The sequence below is a fragment of the Varanus komodoensis genome, unplaced genomic scaffold (genome assembly GCF_004798865.1).
Source record: "Varanus komodoensis strain SLA01 unplaced genomic scaffold, ASM479886v1 scaffold8, whole genome shotgun sequence".
Classification (NCBI taxonomy): Eukaryota; Metazoa; Chordata; class Lepidosauria; order Squamata; family Varanidae; genus Varanus; species Varanus komodoensis.
This window is the reverse complement of record NW_025336481.1, coordinates 25,666,624-25,687,853: the sequence shown is the minus strand read 5'-3', so window position 1 is coordinate 25,687,853 and position 21,230 is coordinate 25,666,624. Positions and strand designations below refer to the sequence as shown.

At 42.6% G+C, this 21,230-nt stretch overlaps 1 protein-coding gene across 1 annotated transcript in view; it reads right to left on the bottom strand.

The window, feature by feature from the left end:
• The window catches only part of KITLG (KIT ligand), an 80,744-nt gene extending 59,776 nt beyond the window's left edge, over positions 1-20,968 (bottom strand). The window contains exon 1 of the mRNA XM_044455422.1: positions 20,866-20,968. Coding sequence (XP_044311357.1) covers positions 20,866-20,880 — 15 coding nt within the window. The 5' untranslated portion in view covers positions 20,881-20,968. The remainder of the gene's footprint in view (positions 1-20,865) is intronic.
• Positions 20,969-21,230: the final 262 nt, after the last annotated feature.

The following is a 21,230-nucleotide window of genomic DNA, read 5'->3' as shown; positions in this document are numbered from 1 at the left end:
CTGATGAAAGTGATTACTCTCATGTGTCATTAGAGCATTTAGTAGTGCAACCCTACCGAAATGTGCTAAATACATGAATGAAATGGGCATTCTCACTATGTGCTTTAAAAATAAAAGGGTTTTTTTTTTCCCCTTTTAGGGTTTCCCCAACTCTCTCTATTCGCTAAGGGTTTCTACTGGTACATTTCGCAGCTCTCCCTCCCTCCCTCTTTCCCTCCCTCCCTCTCTACACACACACAATACACACACATACACAGAACCCACCCATGCACCTGGTCTTGTTAGCCACACAGTAGTTTAATTGTAAAATTTCACATTTTTGGTTATCACATTTAGTGCCATATTTGCATGAACTGCACTAAGCTGCAAATTGTTTACTGTCACTTGATGGCATCACATCTGGACAAAATTTGACCCACAACAATAACAACAATGAAGTATTATGCTACTGATTAAAAATATTCATTGGCTTGAACATTTTGTACTAGCAGAAAAGATTCCAGAAATATTTGGGGATGATGATTTTGGTTTTCCATGATTGGAACAATGTTGTTTAAAGAATAAGGTAAGGAAAGGGAAAATTGAGGGAATTAAGGCATTAAGGTAGTCGTGGTTTGTTTCATGATAAAAGTATGCAGGATGATACAAATAAACAGTAAAAGGCAAAGCAATGCAACCTTCCAATCATTGCAAGCCGAGATTTCTCCTTTTGGCAATTACAAACTGAAGACCATTTTTCTTGCACAACTTTCTTTATTGCTTCCAAGTACAAATCACCCAGAATAGGAATGAACAGAGTGATTTGCTGAGCCCAATCTAGTGTTTAAGTTCAGGAACTCTTCTTATGAATATGTCTGGGCCCCATACCCTTGGAAGGGGCTGTCTGAAGGCAAGCACACCTCATCTCCATGCTCTGCTCATTCAGTTGGGCCTCCCATCTCTACTGATGCCTTGCCATGGGGTCAAAAGCAGAGGACCTGGTGTACCTCTGAGAATTCCTCATCCTCAGAGACAGCTCCCACTGCTGTACATCTTGGTTGCTCCCAGGAACTGCCTGGCTCAGAGAAGCATCTGGTCTTTAGATAATCACTTCCACCTCCTTCATCTCAGAATCTTGACCTGACCCATCCTCCACAATCCCACTATAATTTGCTTCACATTCCAATTCCAAACATCTGGGATACAAGCGGTAGCCTGTGAGAATGATTATCCAAGACTGTCATCCTTCTCCCTCCCAACACTAATGAACTTCTCTTACACTTCTGTTATGCATGTCTACTCAGAAGTAAGTAAGTTCAAGGGAAGTTATTCCCAGACAAGTGTATAAAAGATCGCAGCATTATAATCCCCCACCCCAATTTGCAATTTATGAGAGATATCTAATTTTAACCAAACTCTAGCTGAGGCTTCAGAATGGGTGCCAAGATTCCATGACAGACATCCTAAAAATACTGAGAGTTTCACAAGCTATCATAATCAAGGATCTGCTTTAAGAACCAATGTAAAGAAGATGGTGCAGCAGCAACTTGCAGAGTTTCTGGAGAATGTTCATCGGAAAGTATAATCGGCAGAAGAGCTTCTTCTAGTCTGACATGAACATGGGATCAGCAGGGAGGAGCAAGCTGTGGCATTTGATTCTTCCTGGATGAGCCATAATATCCAGATTCTCAGCTTTCATTTAAAAAATCATTTTTAAGCTCTGGTAAAACCAAACCATGAAGCAAAATTTGCAGCTGTGTTCAAAAACTAACATTTAGTGCTTTTAGCCAATGAATAAAAACATAACGATGGTTAATAAAGCTACTCTCCAAGAGTCCAAAACTTCAGCTTCTCTCCCCACCTGCTTTCTCATGCTGGAAGAGTTTCCAAAGAGGTTCATGAGCATGAAATTGAACTTCAGTGTGGGTCAGAGAACTTCTGATACAAAATATGAAAGCAGGGATCACTCTCTGCCTCACTCCTCAGCATCAAACTCTAGAAAACTAGACTTCTGCATCATGCAGCACCTACAAATTTCCCCAGGCACCTCAGAATCTCGGTGTGATTTATGCAAATCACTGCATTTGAAATTATACAGTCAATGATATCAACAAGTCATTTGTGTTTAATTGAGAGATAGAGAGAGACTTTCCTATGTTGTATAGGTAAATCTCACACACATCTCCTATGCTAAATATGGGCTAAATATTTCTTCTCAAAGAGAAGGTTGTGAAACCCCTCTCTTTGGCAAGAAAAGAGATAAACTAAGTAACAGCTCAAAGATTACATTTTTAAAAAAACTGCAAGAAAATTGCTTGCTTGCTTGATTGATTGATTCCACTTGAACCCCAACATTCCACCAGGAAAATGGAGCTCTAGGCAACTAACAATCATCTGTAGATAAAACTTGCTTGAATCAGTGAAAAGGAAATATATCACAAATACAGAATAATAACAAACTGCCAAAGATCCGCTTGGATAAAAATGTATTAGTCTGCCAAGAAAAAGACAGAAGAGAGAGAGTCAAGCTGGCCTTCCTTGGCATGGAGTCCCCTAGGCTAAAAACAGCCACTGAGAAGGTCCTTCCATGAATCTCCCCAAACATACTTCTAAAGGTGGAGATAAGGAAAAAAGTCTCTTCTTCTTTCTAGTTATCATTGCCAATTTCAAATAGAGATTCTATGCAAAGTAAAGTGAATACATGAAAGTCAGCTCCTCACAGCTGGTCATGGTACATTTCCAAGCCAGAGTGAGACCAGAAGACGGTACATTCACCACCTAAATGTATAGGAGAGCCAAAGATGTTCTTCTATTCCTTGACTGAGTTCTTCTGTGAATGCAAAGACCTTTGATCCAGTAAAGATTCCCATTACGGAAACAAGCAGCTTCTTCCTCTAGGACAGGGGTCTCAAACTCAACTTACCTGGGGGCCACTGGAAGTAGAGTCTGGGTGAGGCTGGGCCGCATCAAGTATTCCACCACCGTGGTGGTGGTGGGCAGCTCATCCCACTGCCGGCCCGGGTGCCACTGGCGCTTTGAAGGCTGCAGGGCCCCTTCCCCGTGCTCCGCCCATCCCAGCTGAGAGGGAACATTGCGCCCAGGGTAATGACTCACGCAAGTGCGTGTGAGAAAAACGCGCGGACCGCACTATCACTAAACTTTGATATCAAGTGGGGGTCACCAAATATCATCCCATGGGCCGCAATTGGCCCATGGGCCGCGAGTTTGAGACCCCTGCTCTAGGACCAGCCAAAGATCTTTTTCTGGCAGAGTAGATAAAAATGGCATCTCCTCCCATTCCATGTACTAAAGCTGATAGGATTGGCAGTGGGACAACAGGCTGGCTTAGCAGAGTCAGGGCAAGCTACATGGCAAAATGCTCTCTTCTCCAGCACTTGTTGCCACCTCCCAGCATGATCTGCCTGAGGCAACAGCCTCACTTTGTATAATGGCAGAGCCAGTCCTAATTCACTCTCCTTCTGCCCCTGACATCACCTGACATACTGTTCTAGGGGAAAGTTGCCCCACCATCTGAAGCAGATTTTCAGGATGCACAGGAAGATGTAGTAGAAAGTAAAAGTGGTAAAAGTCACATTATCTTTTCTGTTAGTGGGCATTTCCAGGTGCAGGATCTCTGGGTGCAATCTACTCTGGCCATGTGATGCCCAGTGTAATTGCTTTGCCCCTTCATTAGCAAGAACTGTCCTCACTGCACATCATAGTAAGAGTTCAATGAGATTTCCCTGCCTGAAGCAACAGCAGCAGAAAGGAAAGTGAATGAAAGCCATTTTGTTGACCTTACCTGCCCTGGAAATCAGAATAGGGGAAGGGCTAAGAAGTAAGAGCCACTTCAGGGAGGGGAGGAAAGACAAGGGAAGCTGGTGGGGCAAATACTTCAGTGCTTGTAAAGAGGCATGAGAAGGTGTATCGTTTTTATGTGAAATATAGACAAGTGTCTGCAGGCTTGGGACAATGAATGGGAAAACATTCTGGTAGGAGCCAATGAAGTCAAAAAGCACATCTTGCCTGCTGCCATAGCACAGAAGCAAGGGATCATGAGAGATGGATTCCCCTGCCAAGACCACCTGAGGTGCATGTCAAAGCCAGTTGGGAGGAGCAGAAGAAGTAGTGATGGAAATTGTAGTCCGACAGATCTGGGGGGTACCAGATGGGGAAGGTTGATTTAGAGTTTGCTGTACATTGAGCTGGCAAGTTGAGTCACCTTTGCTAAGAGGGGCACAGGCCTGCAGCCGGTTAGGTGACCACATGTGAAAGAGGGGCAAAAGGTTGGCCTTATTCACCTTAAAGACCCCTTCCAACTCTGCATTCATTCCATTCCAAACCAATCCAGGTCACCTAACTGGCTGCAGGCTCATGCTCTTCCACCTTAACAAAGGCACTGTACATTCTTATCATAGTCAGCAGTAGGAATTCCACGTGCATACAGAACTGTGGATTATAATTTAGCAATTCTTCATCAATAAGGGTTGATTTTGCTTGGACTGGGAAATTCTGTGGCAATACAACATTCTTATAAAACACACAAAAGGTTTCACAGTTTAAAACAAGTACCAATTCTGAATGTTCAAAAAATTCTGCAAGAAAGAATTCTTTACATTCTTACCTATAGAAGTTTTGTTCGTGAGCATCTTAAAAAAAATCTAGGGAGGATGTGTGCTATGCGGTATTATACAAGTTTTCTAAATTAAGCTGGCTGTCTATTGTTCACCCTCCCACATATGACTCAAACCATATAATTATTTTTCCTTTTTTGCTCAGTTGCTATTCAGTTCAAACAAGAGTTGACATCTAAATCTATAACAGTTTTAAAAGGTGCTGCCAAGTAATTATTGCATTAGATACTAAAACAACAAAATTTGTTACACAAATCCTCATGGATACTGCATTGGCAGAGTCAGTCTTATGAAACTTAATGCTGTTCCACATTAGGAGACTGGAACCTGTTTTATAAACACCACTGAATGAAAGAGTACAGTCATGAAATCACTAACAGTGTCACACTTCAAACTGCCAGTGTGGGGTGACATGTTTTAATGGACCCTCATGCAAAAATCTCCCTGAAGTGTGCTTCTTCTTTTTTTAAAGTACATGTTGAATTAGCCCACCCTATCCCCCAGCCCCATGTGAGGGTTCAACCTGCAGTAAATTAAAATGAATAATACATTGTAAGGTGGAGCTTTCTCAAACACAATCACAGGCCTGAAATCCGAAATGGTGCAGCTCATTTACTTTGTTAGGGTTTTACTATGTCATTCTTGCTCCGCTCAGCTGGGCATGTGGGCCAGGCGGGAGGCTCAGTGTATTCCAAAGATGTGTAGCTAACTGTGTACTTCCATGAATCTACAAATGGCTAGCATCCTTTCAAAACAGGCTGAACAGTGGAGATTTCCCACAATTTCCCAAAATATAAAAAATTCCTGCCTGATCATTTACTGACATAAGGCCTTGCAGTGTAATCTCAGATCCACTGGGCTGGCTTTAATGGTGGAGCATCTGCTTTGCAACAGGAAACTCCAGGTTAATTCCTCATCATCTCCAGGTAGAGGTAGAAAAGACACCTGCCTGAAAGCTGGAAAATTATTACTAGTACTTGGTTGGGGATGATAGGAGTCCAACACAGCCAGAAGACACCAGTTTATGAAAGGCTAGAAGAATCACTGGTCTCACGTACAAGGCACTGAACCTGGCCATTAAGATTCCCAAAACCCCTGTATTTCAATTGTATGGCCAATTCCTGCAGAAGCAACTCTTTTCTAAGAAAAAAACCCTATAAAAGGTGTGGAGATGTCAAGGCAGAATTGTTGCCACAGCTGACTGCATGGGCTTGTCTCTGTTCTACCTTTCATGCTCCACCATGATATGTCTGCACGGAGGTGTAACTCTGTAAACCAGCCTTGAGTCTGTATGCTGCTGGAAGGAGGAGGAAGCTGGGAAGACCCACTTTGGTTTTAAAGTAACTACAGTTTGGCATTATGTCTGAAGTCAGACAAACTATGGTTAATTTAAACCATCCTTCTCTAACCTGGGACCTTCAGATGTTTTGGATTTCAACACCCCACTGTCCCAGCTAGGGATGGATCAATCTTGGTAGATGATTCCAGGGAATGGTCTGAAGGCACATGAGATGGCCACCATTCAGAAGTCAAGCCTGGTCAGCACTTGGAGTATCTGGGAGCCACAGGTCACCCCCCTGAATTCCACAATGGAAAGAAGTGGAATGCAAGACATAATGATGGTGGTAATGATGATTAATTATATAAAAATCTATCTATGCTTCATTAGATTGGCAGGTGCCTTTCAAGCTGTCATTCTCTCATTAACAAATTTGTGTTTTTTCTTGAAAGAAGAAGAACCAGGATTTTCTTTGACTTGAAATAAGTCACACATGCCTGGGAGCATTATTGTTAATGTGCTAGCATGCATTAGTTTAATCACATTAGTGCAAATCTCTCCTTCCCAAATGGGGAAAAAATCTTTCTGCAAGTCAGCAGAAAAGTGCAACTCAGAAAAAGGCAGACTCTGCAGGCTGAACTTACTTCTGCTGCACCTTCAATGACATCCCTTATCCATGCCAGCATGGCTTAGAACTGGAAGAAATACTGGGAACACTCATGAATCAGAGTGAGGTGTTCACACAGGTAGTAGAAGGTAAACTGCATCACTTTGCTCCATCTCCTTGCCAGGAGGTCCCACCACTGGAGAGCTGTTCTCCTTCCGTGGCATTTCCTACCCTCATTGCACTTCGCTGGAAGAAGCATCCGTGGAGCTCTCACAGGTTGTCACATAAACCCCTGCAAGAGCCTTGTGGGACCACCTGTGTAAAATGCCTGTGGGAGCCCTGATGTGGCAGTAAAGGTGGGATGGGATAAGGGGCAGCATTTTCTCTTGCTTCAGGCAATGAGAGACCTTCTCCCAGGCCTGCTGGGAACTGTAATCCAAAGCATCTGGAGGGTACCCGGCTAGGGAAAGCCATTATAAACTATGCTTTATAGTTTGAACTTGAACCAATCAAGTCCAAATAGAGTCAAATCCAGGCTTCAGTTTGATAAACATCTTTAAAAGACAAAAACAATTTCTTGTTTAGACAAAGTGGTACATTGTCATTAGTTGAAAACAGAAGCAGATACTTCCTTATGACTGTGCTAGAAGACAGAAGGAGGAAATACACATTGTGGCTTATTGTTGAGCAAGCTTGCTCCAGAAACATTAGTAACCAGCTAGGTTAGGTTCTAACTAGATGACCAGGAGCAGAAATGAAGGAGGGTAACTGGGATGCAATTACTAGGGACATCCACATCTTGCAGAAGAATTGCTTATGTAGCACCCACACCCTCTGATCAAGATCAACATTCTGCCAGGGTGCATTACACCCTATTCCAGGCTGGGGGTGGGGACCTTATGATCACCTCATCTATGGGATGGAGCAAAGCAGACAAATTCCTCCAACCACCAACTAGAAATTACTCTGGAGAGTCCTTTTCTCAACAACATCCCATCCCTCTTGTCCCATGTGAAGAGATGGCAGCAGAAATATACATCAAATCTTCTTCACTACTTCTGTTTCCTATGCAAGTTATGGAAATGGGCAGAATTTTAAAGCAACATGTTAGGTTTTCTCCTACTGCCCTGCCTCTTTCTGGGTATACAGCAGAAAGGAAGTAGGAAGAGGAAAGTGAAAATATTGCCCAGCCTCCTTTCACTCCCAGTACAACACCATCCCATACCAAGATGTTTTTGCAACTCTTGATTTGTCATTAATAGGAGTGAAACCCCAGCATCAGGTGATCAAGGATCGCATCTAGGAATAGCTTTGCATCCTGTGTGTCATGCAAAAGATACTAAGCCCTATCACTTAATTCTGCCCCACACTCAGCAAAACAACAAATATTCGTAGCAGATTTCTTTCTAACCAGGGTAGAACTGACCGAAAATCATACCAAAGCGAGGCTTATTATGTGCAGATTATCTCCCTGCAGAGAATTACTACCACAGCACCCCTTCCTTTCTAGGGCATAGAGCAAAATATAACTCTGCTCTATTGGATGTGGCACAGTTGCAAATGTATGCAGTATGTTTACACATGTAATGTAACAGGTTTATTTTTAACCATAGTAGCTTAAAACGAGGGAAGGGAAGGGGTTAGAGCGATTAAAGGATTGATGTTTTGCAGTGCAGTGAAAAAGGGGAGAAAAGCTTTCAACACTTTACAGTTGTGACAATACTTAGTTGGCTTCCAGCATGCCAGTTTGTCAGCTGCAATATTTTTCTTAGTGAAGTCAGAAGGGAAGAGATCCATTTCCCTATCCAGTTTATAGTCTTATGCAACCTTTATGTGAATAGAGTCCAACCCTTTTTTCAGACGTAGAAATGTGAATGGATTTAATAAGTGGAGCACATGCTTGCAGCGATTCATAACTTCTAATAAAAGAACTGAAGAAGAGATGGAAATCAGCTGTCTGCAACATTTTCTTTTCTACCTGACTATGCCAGATCCGGGCCTGTTTGCACGCAAATCACAAGTTCCCTGGCTGAGCTATGGTCTTCCCCGTATATGTAGAAACAATCCTTTGTTCTACTATCCTACTCAAACTGAGGCAGTGCCTACAAATAGTCCAATACTTTTAATGCTCTTTCACCCTCTGGTAACTAATTGAAACATCTGGATTCAGGCTGAATGGACGTGTGGATTCTACTTGTTGGGGAACACAACTCCTGTGCAGAGGTTCTTTTTTCCATGTTAATAGGATAGTATCTGGGAGAATGGAGATGTGCCAACGAACTGTACTCCCTCTCTTCTTTCACTTTCCACCACCTTCCTCATTCCAGAGAGGGAACATCTGCAGCAGAGAGTCCTCTGTACTTGTGCAGTTTCTGTACTGCAGGCATCCACCCTTTGATGCACACAGGACAGTGCAGCCAGTCATGGGAAGGTGATGGAAGGGCAGAGCTAATTAGCTGACCGCCATTCCCTCAAGATGAACACCTGAAAAGGAAAGTGTTTGTGCATCCATCTCTCTCATCAGAACACACTATTTCTTTGCAATGCAGAGAACAAAAGCCATGGAAATCTCAGCAGTTCCTATTTGAGCAAAGATGGAGAATAATTGTTGGTTGTGCACTAAGGCAACAGCAACCAAGAAAATTGTTCCGGAGTGAGGTGCTTTGTACTACCTTGCATTCCTTCAAGGGAAGGCAGAATCCAAAAGTGATGAATATGCACAGATGACTGCTGATATGCAGCAGATGCCACAAGGAGTACTAAATCAGCAGAACTTAAAGACATTCCCTCCTTAAAAGTCAAAGAAAGCAAAGTAAGAGTTCCTGATCTCCCTGCCCACCCACCAAGAGAGTTTTCAATGTCTTTGTCTCTTCTGCTTTTATACCATGTGTAACCAGGATTTACACTGGATCCCTATTTACTGATTGTGTTTTCTTTACATTCTGTTGCAATCCATTTGACAAACCTGAACATCTGTTTACAAAAGGCACCCTGGGCTGTCTTCCATTAAAGCTTCAAAAGCAATCCTTCACACCACAAGAAATTGCTATTTTCACACAATTTAATTCAATGTACAACTCCTAAAGCATTCTAGGTGCCATATGAAAATAAGGATCTCGGGATTTTGAAAGTATAAGCAGGGTCAGAGGGAACATCCCTGAAGAGATGCAATTTCTACAAGTATTAGTGTGAGTTTCTTTTATGAGACACAGCACAGCAGGTAAAAATGTGAAGAGCAATTTGGAGAAACAAAATAGCGATGCAGGAAAACGCTGGACTTGGCAGGAGAGCTTAGAAAAAAATGGAGTGGTTGGATAAGCAGAAAGAACAGTCATTCATCAGCGTAGCATTTCATTGCCATTAATACTACTAGTATGTTAAATAAAAGACACTGCTGAAGAAAATGTATTTTAAGGCACTTTTATAATTTATAAAAGCCTGCCACTTTAATCTACAGAGGATATGTTCTTAAGAGACTTAAAACTTTCATGTAGATTAAAACTCTCAGCCTAGATTTTTTAAAATGCCCATGGATGCAGTATGTACAGGTTATTCAGAAGCAAGCCCCACTGAATTTCATAGTATTCAGTTCTGAGCAGACATGGACAGGTTTGGTTGGAACATACGTTTGCTTCTTTCAAGACAAATACCTTGAGTATCATTCACACAACACCACAAACACAGTGAATATGCATATGGGGTAGAGGGAGAAAAGCATGTCTGCGGTGCCATGCCTTACCCCTGCCCTACATATGCTCATGTGATGATTTGTGTAGTCCTGAACATACCCCGCATGTGTGTTGGCTGTGTATGTGCAAGTTCCTAACGATGTACCATTTTAATCTGCCAACAGATCACACTCATTTACATCATTTAAAATGTTTGTAGGGCAACTTTCAGGGCAGGAGTCCCTTAAGGCATCAATCTGCTGATGAAATGTCTCACTGTCACCCATGCCTGTCCAGTACATGAGCATTACTCTGGAGTAAAACTGAGCTACTGGACATCTGGTAGCTTGCAAGCATGTGAAGCTGCAAATCTATCACTGTTTGCCTGCCAAGCATTGCACTAAACTTTTTCTTGGCAGGATTTAGGATTGGGAAGCATCCAGGAAATGTATCCTGTGTCCATATACACCCTGTCAGTATTGTGCAGCTAACAAAGAGAGTGCCTTGCTGAACAGCCGCAGTGATAAGAAATTATCTCCAACCTTTAGTTTGTGTCCTAAACTACAGCCTCAGTGACACAGAAAGACTCCTCACATATCTTGTAGGAATCTTTTTTCTAGAAGGTAGCCATATTAATCACCTGCAGCAAAACCAACAAAGGACTAACAGATTTATCCTGGCATACATTTTCACACAAATGCCAAAATAAATATATTAATCTTAGGCACCACAAGACTTTGGATGCTTTTGTTGCTAACTGAAGGATCTTCCACTTAACCTAGCCTTGTTCAATGAACCACCTGGCATCAAGGGCAGGAAAGCAGCATCATGGTAGAATGCCCCATCTCTCATCTCTGTGAATTCAGCAGCTTTTCTGCATGCATGCACAGGACAGTACACATGTACAGTTTGCAAGAACCAGGTTATGTCCTTCCAGTCAAGGGCATTGATGGCTGATCAGCAGATCACTTGCATGCACGCTCTCTCACAGGCTTCCTGCAGAAGAGCCAATGAATGCACCGAGGTTGGACACAAGTTCTCCTGCCAAGATTTGTTCATCCATTCATTCACTTCACAGGCCTTCTGTTGCCAAATCTTTCAAGATAATATACGTGAAATAAAACATAAAACAAAGTAAGAGCAGTACAAGGCAATCGAATACATTTAAGGTCAAAAGCAACATCAAAACATTGAGTAAAAGTGGAAAATAAATCTCAGTGGCAAAAAGTTCTGAAGTGGTCCAACCAAGAGAAGAATTCTAAGACCAGACTTTAAAGTACAATATACCATTCATTTCAGTAATATAAATGGGAGCTTACTATGGCATGGATCATGGAGGCCAGGGTGCCATTATCCAGAAGATCTCAGGCCTCTGTCCTGTTTAGTGCATCCATAGTGCCTGCCCTCAGTTCCTGCAAACTGCACAATTCATAGCCTCTTTAGTAGAATTTTCCTCTGTACCATTTCATGTTATTCAAACTAAGAAACATAATACAATTTGAACTACTATTAGGAAAGCTTTTCTACATTCCTTATTCATAAGTAGACACAGCTGTTTATAAGTTTAACAAATAATGCCATGATTTTCCAGTTTCACATCTGTTTTTAAAGAGTGCTTTTGGCAATTTTTTTTAAAGCAGGAAAATGCAGTAATATTAGGAAAAGTGAAAGAAAATGCTTTTTCCACATGCATAGTTGCACTATTTCTCTATAGCACATTGCCACCTAGAGGTTCTGTCCGGGAAAGAGAGAAAAGGAAACACTGTAGTTGGGGGATCTCAATTCTGTGAGAAAATCAAAAGTAGAAGCAGTGGATTAATGTCCTTGTGTAGAAAGGCTCCAGGGCTGTGACTATTTCAAAATAAAAGGTCCAATTTAGACTGTCAAGATCCACTGATAAAATAGTCTTGTAAATAGTGATGCTACCACACATGGAGTCCATTTATAAGCCACTATTGCCATATGAATCCTGAGGGAAACAGCAAGTTGTGACTGCACACTTAATAATGTTAATTGTTTTTCGGCGCCAGGTGAAGACCTTTTTATTTAAACGTCATTTTAATTGTTAACAATATTTGCTTATTTATCTGGCCAGGGAGACTTCTTTTATGTTTTATATTTTTTATTTTATATTGTTAATTTTAATTTTATATTGTTATTTTTGTATTTTATTGTATTTTATTGTGTTGTAAGCCGCCCCGAGGCTTCGGCAAGGGGTGGCATAGAAATGTTTTAATAAATAAATAAATAAATAAATAAATAAAGGTAACACGAATCAGCCTTGAAAGCAGCAAGACTGCTAGGAATGTAGCATTTTGCTGTATCTGGAAAGGGTCAGTTCAAAGCCCATTTCATATGACTGAAGGTTCTTCCAGACAACAATGTTCCATCTAAATATGGAGAAGGTTTTCAGCACAGTCTTCTCTCTAACACAAGCATTTTCTTTGTGTACAACTCTTGCTTTCTTTGTAGAGAAGGAACATTCAGTCCTGTGAGTCTGCCCTATAGTCTGAAATATTGTAGCCCAGATATGGGATTACCATTTGCTTTAGAACTGAGAATACAGAATAAGAGGAGGCTGGAGATCTCCCTAGGATCCTATACATATTTCACCTTAGTTCATGTTCAACCTCAAGAGCCTGATCTTGGGGGCAGAGACCCTCTAGTCCCCTTTGCATTGGTAATTTCCTGTTCTTCACCTCTAATCCACAGCATCATGCCAATCATTATCAATAAAAGAATGAAAAATAATACAAGGAGGCTACAATATTAGTGCATGCACTCTATTACTCTGTGTCTGACAGTAATAAGAGACCACCTGGATCAGACCAAAGGTCTGTCAAGTCCAGTATCTTGTTTTCCAGAATTACTAGTAGTGACTGAAGGCCTTCATTTTCGTGGATTTGTCTAATTCCCTTTAAAACCCATGTTGATAACCACCACCACACCTTGTGGGAGCAAATAAGAAGAACAAAGGACTTCATTTTGGTTCTACTTCTCCAACCATTTGGCTTCACTGGATGACCTTGGAGAAAAACAACTTTCCCTCTCCACCCATCATGCATTTTATGAACTTCTACTGTGTCTCTCCAACCCCTTATTTCATCTTTCATCACTGCAGTTTACTGTATTTAAACATTAGTATGGATTTTGCAACAATCAGATGGATATGGTACAGACATACCTCAGGGATATTGTGGGTTTGGTTCTGTACTACTGCAATAAGTTGAATATAGCAATAACTCAGGTCACATATAATGTAGTTATATTTATACTACTGCCTACTGTAGTCCATTAAATGTGCAACAGTGTTATGTCTTTAAAAATATACATACAGTGCAGTAGCTCACCAAGCTTAACCATTTCCTTTCACCTGAATGCTTAGGGGCCATTGCAGGGCTTTAATAGTGCAGCAATTGGCCCAATTCCAATACATATTGTTGTGTGTGAGGGCTGATGGAGGGGCAGAGATAGAGGAATGCCTCCTGGTAGAGCAGGCAAAGCACACACATCTTATATGGGTGTGGTTTGTGGCGCCCCAAAACAATTACTGTACATCAAAGATCACAGATAACCAGATATACAAATATAAAGTACTGTAATAACAATGAAAAAGTTTGAAACACAGAGATTGTGAATCACAATACCAAACATCTGAGAACCACAACTTCAAACCCTGCTGGAGAAATCATGCCAACTGACATGGATGTGTGTGCCAATGTAGGGCCATGTGTGCAAAGCACAATACAGAAGCATATCTCAGAGGTATTGTGAGTTCAGTTCCAGAGCACCACAATAAAGCAAAAATGACAATACAGTGAGTCACATATCAATCTAACTATTGCAGAGAGCAATATCTGCAAAGCACAATAAAGCAAGGAGCAATAAAACTACCTGTACACAAAACCTGTATGGCAGCTATTAGTGATAAGCACAGCAGGTCATTGGCTCTTGACCTTTTTGGCAATTCTACTAGTATACAAGATATAGCAAGCCTTGAGAGCCTTGATTCTACTTTGCATTTTTCTGGACTTGTGTTTCCCCACTCTTCATGTTTTTCACTGCACCCTGCAAGTGTAATAACCTAATGGCCTTAATTTCAACTTGCAGAGGACCTTCCAGTGAGAGCCCAGTATGTGCATGGAAAGGGGAGGCAAAATGTGCTGCAGCTACTGGAAACTCAAACCACAGAAGTGACTGCCAGGTCAACAGCAAGCTCAGACAAAATCTGTAATGGAGATCTATGTGAGTGAAACCACTTTAAATTATGTTCTAAAAAGAAATGCTTTCCTGCCATTATAATTGAAGTAACCTTGAATCTTCCTTGCAAATAATGTTTGTTCCTCTAAGTAGCCAGGGATTAATTTTAGCCACCTTAATGTCAGTTTAAATAAACACAGACTGCAGATCACAACACAGTTTCTCAGAAGCAGACCCAGGGAACTTGGTGTATACCTTGAGAATTGCAGCCTGTGAATGCTTGCACTTTAAAAACAAAGTAACGATCTATCAAAAAAAAATGCAAAGAAGTTTTCAGTTCCCATACTCCTGGCACCTGCATTTGCTTTAGATTCCAATTTAGATTTTTTAACCAATAAAAACACTAATACTCATTCTTTAATAAGCATTAGTTATGACACAGATTCTGTAGCAACATTATTTTTAATTGGATAGATATGCTCATTAAGTGTATTAAAAGAAGAAATTAATCAGTTTAATTAAAATGATCTTTGTTTGGTTTTTTTAAGCCTAGTGCTAGGAAGAAAAGTGTGGGAAAAACTCCCCTTCAGTGCAACCTTTATTCAATCTCTCCTTCCTGCCACCTTGTATGTTTACTGAACCAGCATTTGGCAAGCCCCAAAACACCCACCAGCAGTATGTTCGGTACCATGAATAGAGCTTCCCAATACCACTCAGCTGAAAGAATGTGAAGCAAGTCAATACGCTTTGCTTAAAGTAGCTGTCAAAATGGGAATTGCAAAAGCCAGCTGTCAGGGCAGCCTCTGCAATTTCCAGGCAAAAGTGGAGGAAGGCTGGAGGGAAGCCACAGCGAGTCCCGAAGTGACTTGTGCTAACAGCAGGGGCCATCCAGCTAGTGCCAGTCAGCCCCAAGTGTGACTCGGACACTTGGGGAGCAGCTAGCATAAGTGTGTGTGTGTGTCCAAGCAAGCTGGCAGGGGCAGCAAAACCCCTTTGCCAAGGTTAATTCTTGCCAAATAAATTACTAGACAATTTTCAGTATTCTTGACAGGTTCGGTCTCCCACATTTGGATGGCACAACAACCACCTGTGGGTGCAACAATCCCTAGAATAATCAATGGTTGGCTTGTGTCCCTCAAACAAGCTACCCTGCAGGAATTGGGCTGGGATCTCACAATATGACAAACCATTGCGGGTAGCAATCCCTGATGGGTTGCTACATCATGTGAACCTGGTCAATGTGAAATTCAGGTTCAGTTCCTCACAGGTTTCCTACACTGTACAGCCCCTTTGCTGACTTAGGATGAAATACTTGTGTCAGACAGTAGGAAGCTGACACAACCCAGCACACTGCTGAACCACGTGAAAACCAAGTTTGGAACGCAGGAGGCTCCCATTGAAGATTGCCTGCCTCTGAAACTGAAATATTGCATAATGTGTTTAGCATTCATTTTGAGAACACCAAGAATGGTATGCCCATGGTAGGTAACTAAGTCTTATCAAAGTTATAAAAGAAGGGATCATAGTGTCTGAACAGGCAAGTAATACATAAAATTCCCATACTTTTTGCTCTGCTGAAAAAACGGTTTCCCTGACCCAACAGTGGGGTATCTGATTGTAGCCAATGTACAGTCCCAAGGAAAATTCACTCTACATGGGTTAAAGCAGGGGTGGGTGGCCCTGACCTTCTTCTTTTGAGACCTGCATTCTGTTGGAACAAAACAAAACAAAACAGGGAACAGAACAAAAAATGGTGGGTCGCCCTTTTCTCTTTCTGCTACTGTCTTTTTCTGTTTCTTTTGGTCCAGAAGGCTTCCTGGAAACAAACAGATCACTCTTGTCAGGTATCTAGACTCATGACATTCAGAAAGCTTTCAAAATGAGCTTGAGGGCCACAACTTGCCTAACCCAGGTTAAAAACATGTTTCTCTATTATTACTTTGCATGTTCAAGGCCAAGTAGTAGCACTGAAAGTAAGAAGGACAATTATGAATGTTCACCGATGTTTAAAGACAGTCATGCTAACAAATAAGTAGTCAAGCAACATCTTATTTCACTAGTGCTAATCCATACCAATGATGATTAAGATGCCTGCAAAACTGGGTTGTCTCAATCAGACTCACACTGAAGCTACAATCAGGATCAGTTTGGTCCTTTCACAACCAGGTACGATACCTATTTGATCTCTGGGCCTTTCCTTGTCTGCTTTTCCTGGGCCTTGGCTTTCCTCTTATTGTGTGTCTTTGTTTTACGCCCTTTCATTTTTCCTAACTATCTCAGTAGTACAGATCAAAGGAATGACTGCTGTTTGCTGCTTACTGCCAAATGAGGGCTACACTCACAAGCAGCAATCAGCCTGGCAGGGAAGCTTCCTTTTAAATCAAGTACACATGTCCTACACTTCTTCCTAAGGGTGTAATGTTAAGCATGTCTACTCAGGAGAAGACCCCACTAAGTTCAATGGAGCTTATTCCTGCATAAAGGACAGCATATTACAGCTTAAGTCTTACAGGACAAAATAAGATGTCTCTTTCCTTCCTGCTGCATTCCCTCAGAATTTCTCCTACACAGCTCATGCAGCCGCCTTATTTCCAGCAACAAGAATGTTGTACTACCAGGACTGTCCTTACTGAGAAGCCCTGAAGGTCATGTAACTGCTGGCAATGAATGTACCCATTCAACAAAAGAAAGCTGTATTCTTTCTGCCTCTAGCTCTTTTCCACTACTGAGGTCTCCTAAAGTTTGCATGTCTAGCCAGCAGGTCAAATTTCTGACAGTCTTTGCCAATTACCACCAAATTTGTTATTAAGGTCCATATCTCTATGCCTGACATACCACAGTTTTTGCAATCTGTGCCATGCCTTTTAAAAAAGAATTTTTCCCAATGTCATAAAGAAATTGTATTTAACCAATAACTACAAAAAATATTTTCTTGCAAGTCCACAGTGGTATAATACTCCTAATAGCCCACTTTGTTTGTTTGTTTGTTTATTACTTACATTTGGTATACTGAGTTCCAAATCTTTTATTTCTTTGAATGTAAGGGTGAAAATTATACAGATTTACTTCTCTCATTCGTATGTACTTACTGAGCCATATGATCCCACAAATCTGCTCACCAGAGTAATCCTTCAATGGGATTACATCAGTGTGATTACTGTAAATGAGAATCTATAGGATTGAATCCTAACACCAATTTAAAAGGCTGATTGAAAATTACAGTGTATTTAAAAATAAAAAAAAACTTTTCATATACGATAGAATTCCATAAGTGCATACAAAGATTTCCATTCTGACAACTGTTTCCAGATATAATGGAATGGTGACAGTGTTCAACTCAATATTTAACTTACTTCGTTCAACACACAATGACAAAACTTCTAGGATTCTTAAATGCTTCCATTTGAAACAATGTTCTTAGTTTTCCTAAGTATATGGTTTACTCAGGTAGTCTCCTTACTGCAATCAAATGTCCAGTTAACAATACATGTTCATATTTGCATACATTAGGCTTTTCCTGATTAGAATCACATCTGGTGTATCTTACCTAATTAAATTTGAGAATTTATTTTTTATATACAAAAAGACTGACCCTCTTCTGTCCAGTCCATAACATTGTTCACAAGCTTTGTATCTGGGGCCAAATATAGGGTCAGCCAATGAAACTTATTTCCTAATAAGCATGCTGTTGCAACATTGACTTATCAGGAAGTAAATACTACTGAATACAGAAGAATTTACTTCTGAGTAAAGGTGCAAAGATCAGCCTGAAACCCTCCATTCAAATATTTAATGCCAATTCCTAATGCAAAGAACCAGCAGCAGAAAAAAAATCCTGATTGTCACCCCACCCCATCCCACCCCACCCCAAAAACACCCTTCAAAACGCCATTCTGCAAGAGTTATGTGAACAAGAGGCCATATTACAGGGGAAAGATGAAAGGCATGCACGATGGCTGAGACACTATTTGGCTCTGGCTGGTTACATCATACAGTGAAGTAGGACCTTAGAGGTCATAAACTGCAATCCCCTAGTCAAAGGCAGGGCCATACCCACATCAACCCAGGACACCTCCTTCACTTGAACCAATTTGTTTGGACTCCGTGATGGCAAGTTGAGGAAGAGAGATGGAGGAAATAAGGCACACTTTACAATCTACAGGATTAGTTTCCACTTGCCTTGAGTGTGGAATGTAACTTTTTGCAAAGTGGCAGTGAGGAAAAATGCACCTTGCTGCTCAAAGCCTCTTCTGCTCTAACCTTTCCAACCTTTTTTTTTAGTTTAGTCCTGCCTGGATTATGAGATCAATATTGAACAATTCAGCAAGATGTGCGCAGATTTCTCTACGTAGGTTTCTTCTCCCCCAGCCTCCAGTTTTTACCAGAAAAAGAAAAAAGAAGAAAAGAAAAGCATCTCCACATACTTGCAGCCTAATTGCATCCCTGTGGCTAGCGGGAACCCCCAGGAATTGATAGCTGCTCTATGAAACAAGGCTTCGGTGAGCCATACCATCCCATCCAGAATACTAAGGACGACAGTCTAATGGGATGAATTCTACCACATCCGTTTTACTAACCTAAAATGCCGTGATAGCTTTCAACATAAACTTCCCATTTCCAGAAAACTGGAAGCCACTTCTTAAGAGTGAGTGAGTTCCTTGCATCTTTTCCAGTGCTCTCCAAAGTTGCTGAGCCTTTTTGTTTTTAATAAAGCTCCTGCAATTGTTGCATAGAAACTAGATTTTGGAATAGTCTCCTTCAGGAATGATTTTTATGTTCTAGGCATCTTTGGCAACTAAGCTGCTTTCATTTAAATAACCTGCTGAAGCATGTATTTTAGGTGAAGACCAGACAGTTAAAGGCTGGCCAAACCACCAAGTACAGTTTGTGTGAGTATGTCCTTGCCATAAGATGAACTCCAGGGCATTTCTTTGCAGTACTATGAAGACTGTCAGTCTGGCATGCATTAACTTACACATGTAAATGTATCAGCTTTAGCAAGTTTTCAGACTATGGGGAATACATATATATTCTATATAGTTTAAATAGCCACCAAAGCACAGAAGCACAATCACCATTGTTATTATTTTAATTATCACCTTAGGAATTATTTTTCCCATTTTCATTTTCCTCTTACTTAGGTTTCCGTTCCAGTTTTTTTCCTTTCACTGTATCCCTTCCCCTGGAATATATCATATAAGCAAGAAACCTAAAACTGCAAATAGATGAACAGAGCAGCAGGTATCAGAGGAAGTGGGCAGGAATTCATTGACCTCTGAGATAATAGGGCGAGGAAAAGAAGCCATTGGCTTTGTGAAAACAGAAAGAGAAACACGCTTTCCAGAATTTAAGTCGTGTGTGTGTGGATAGAGAGCATGAGAGAGAAGGCAAAGCAGGTTGAAGCTAAGTTCCGTGTGTCACCCATCTCCTTCAGCTCACTCTTTGAACAGAGTTTTTTTGAGATTAGCAAAAAGCAGAGGGTGTGATTCCGCTGGGTTGTAACCAATGGGATTTACGCCCCATTCATTTCCACAGGTCTACTCTCGTCCATTTCCCTTCTCAGCCAACGTTCCAGCCTTCCCCAAAGTAGCCACCGCAATGGCTCCAGCTGTCAGATTGCGGCATGGGAGATCACGGAACAACGTCGAGCAAACCCACTGGGACATCGAGCGCCGGGCGAGAAGGGTACGGAGGAGCGCGCAAAGCGAGGTCCGCGGCAGGGAAGAGGGATGCCCGGAGCAGGCGGTCGCGCAAAGCAGCAGCGGCGGAGTTTCTCTCTTCGGTCCATGGAGCAGGCTGCAGGAGATGGCCGCCTACCTTTGCCTTATCGGAGCCGTGCGCTGCTCGCCCCATCCGTCATAATAAATCAGCTATTAATAAACGCGCCTCTCAGCTGCACCCAGGAACTTCCCCGCGAAAGCGTTCAAAGGGCAGGGCAGAAAGGGCAGGGACCTCAGAGAAGCCGCTGGGCCCAGCCATCATCACGAAGTCACCTTCACAAGGCGGCAGAGGCTTCGAGGACCCCGCAGCCCGAGCCCCAGCCCGATCCCCGTGTCGGGGCAAGGCTTGGCTCCGGGGCGCGCCCACCAGATGCCGAGCAAGCGCGGCGTCCCCGCCCTGTCCCGATGCATCCGAGGAGGCCGTCGAGGGCGCAGGAGCTGCATTCCTTCCAACCCCCCCCCCCCCCGCTCTCCGGTCACCCCGATGCACGTGGGCTGGAGTGAAGTTCTGCAGCAAGCCCGAGACGCCCCTCTGCAATAGATGCCCCGGAGCGCCTGAAGCTGCGCGTTCCCAGCGCCCCCCCCCCCGCCCCCCATCCCCAGCTCAGGAAAGCGGCAGGCAAGATTCTTCGACTTGCCTGGGCGATTGCTCTCCCAACCATTTCCCCCTCCCCTCCCCTCCCCAAAATACAGAATTCGATGCAAGCATAGTAATAATCATCCTCCTCATCATAAATGCGTCCCCCGAGGCGCAGAACTTGCCGGCGTCCTTACTCACTTGTGCCTTCTTCATAAGGAAAGAGAGCGCTGCAATCCAGCCCCAGCCGCCGTGTGCAAACTCCGTTTAACTGATCTGTAGCTCCAGCATGTTTCAAAGGCGGCTAGTCCACGCATTGGGGCTCATCCAGAGCCCTCTTGGTTGTGCGTGCCGCTGTCGCCCCCTCGCTCGCTCTCTCGCCCTCCCCCTCTTCGCCCGCCCCTGCGCCCAGGCGACACGGGCGGCGCTGCTTTGCTCTGCGCGCGGCGGGGCACTGCGCTGCTGTCGGCAGGCAGAGGCGGGGAGTGTGAAGCTCCAGCCGCCGCCTGATCAGTTCTTTTATAGCTCTGAGCGGCTTCCCGGAGGGGCAGCGGCGGCAGCCCGGA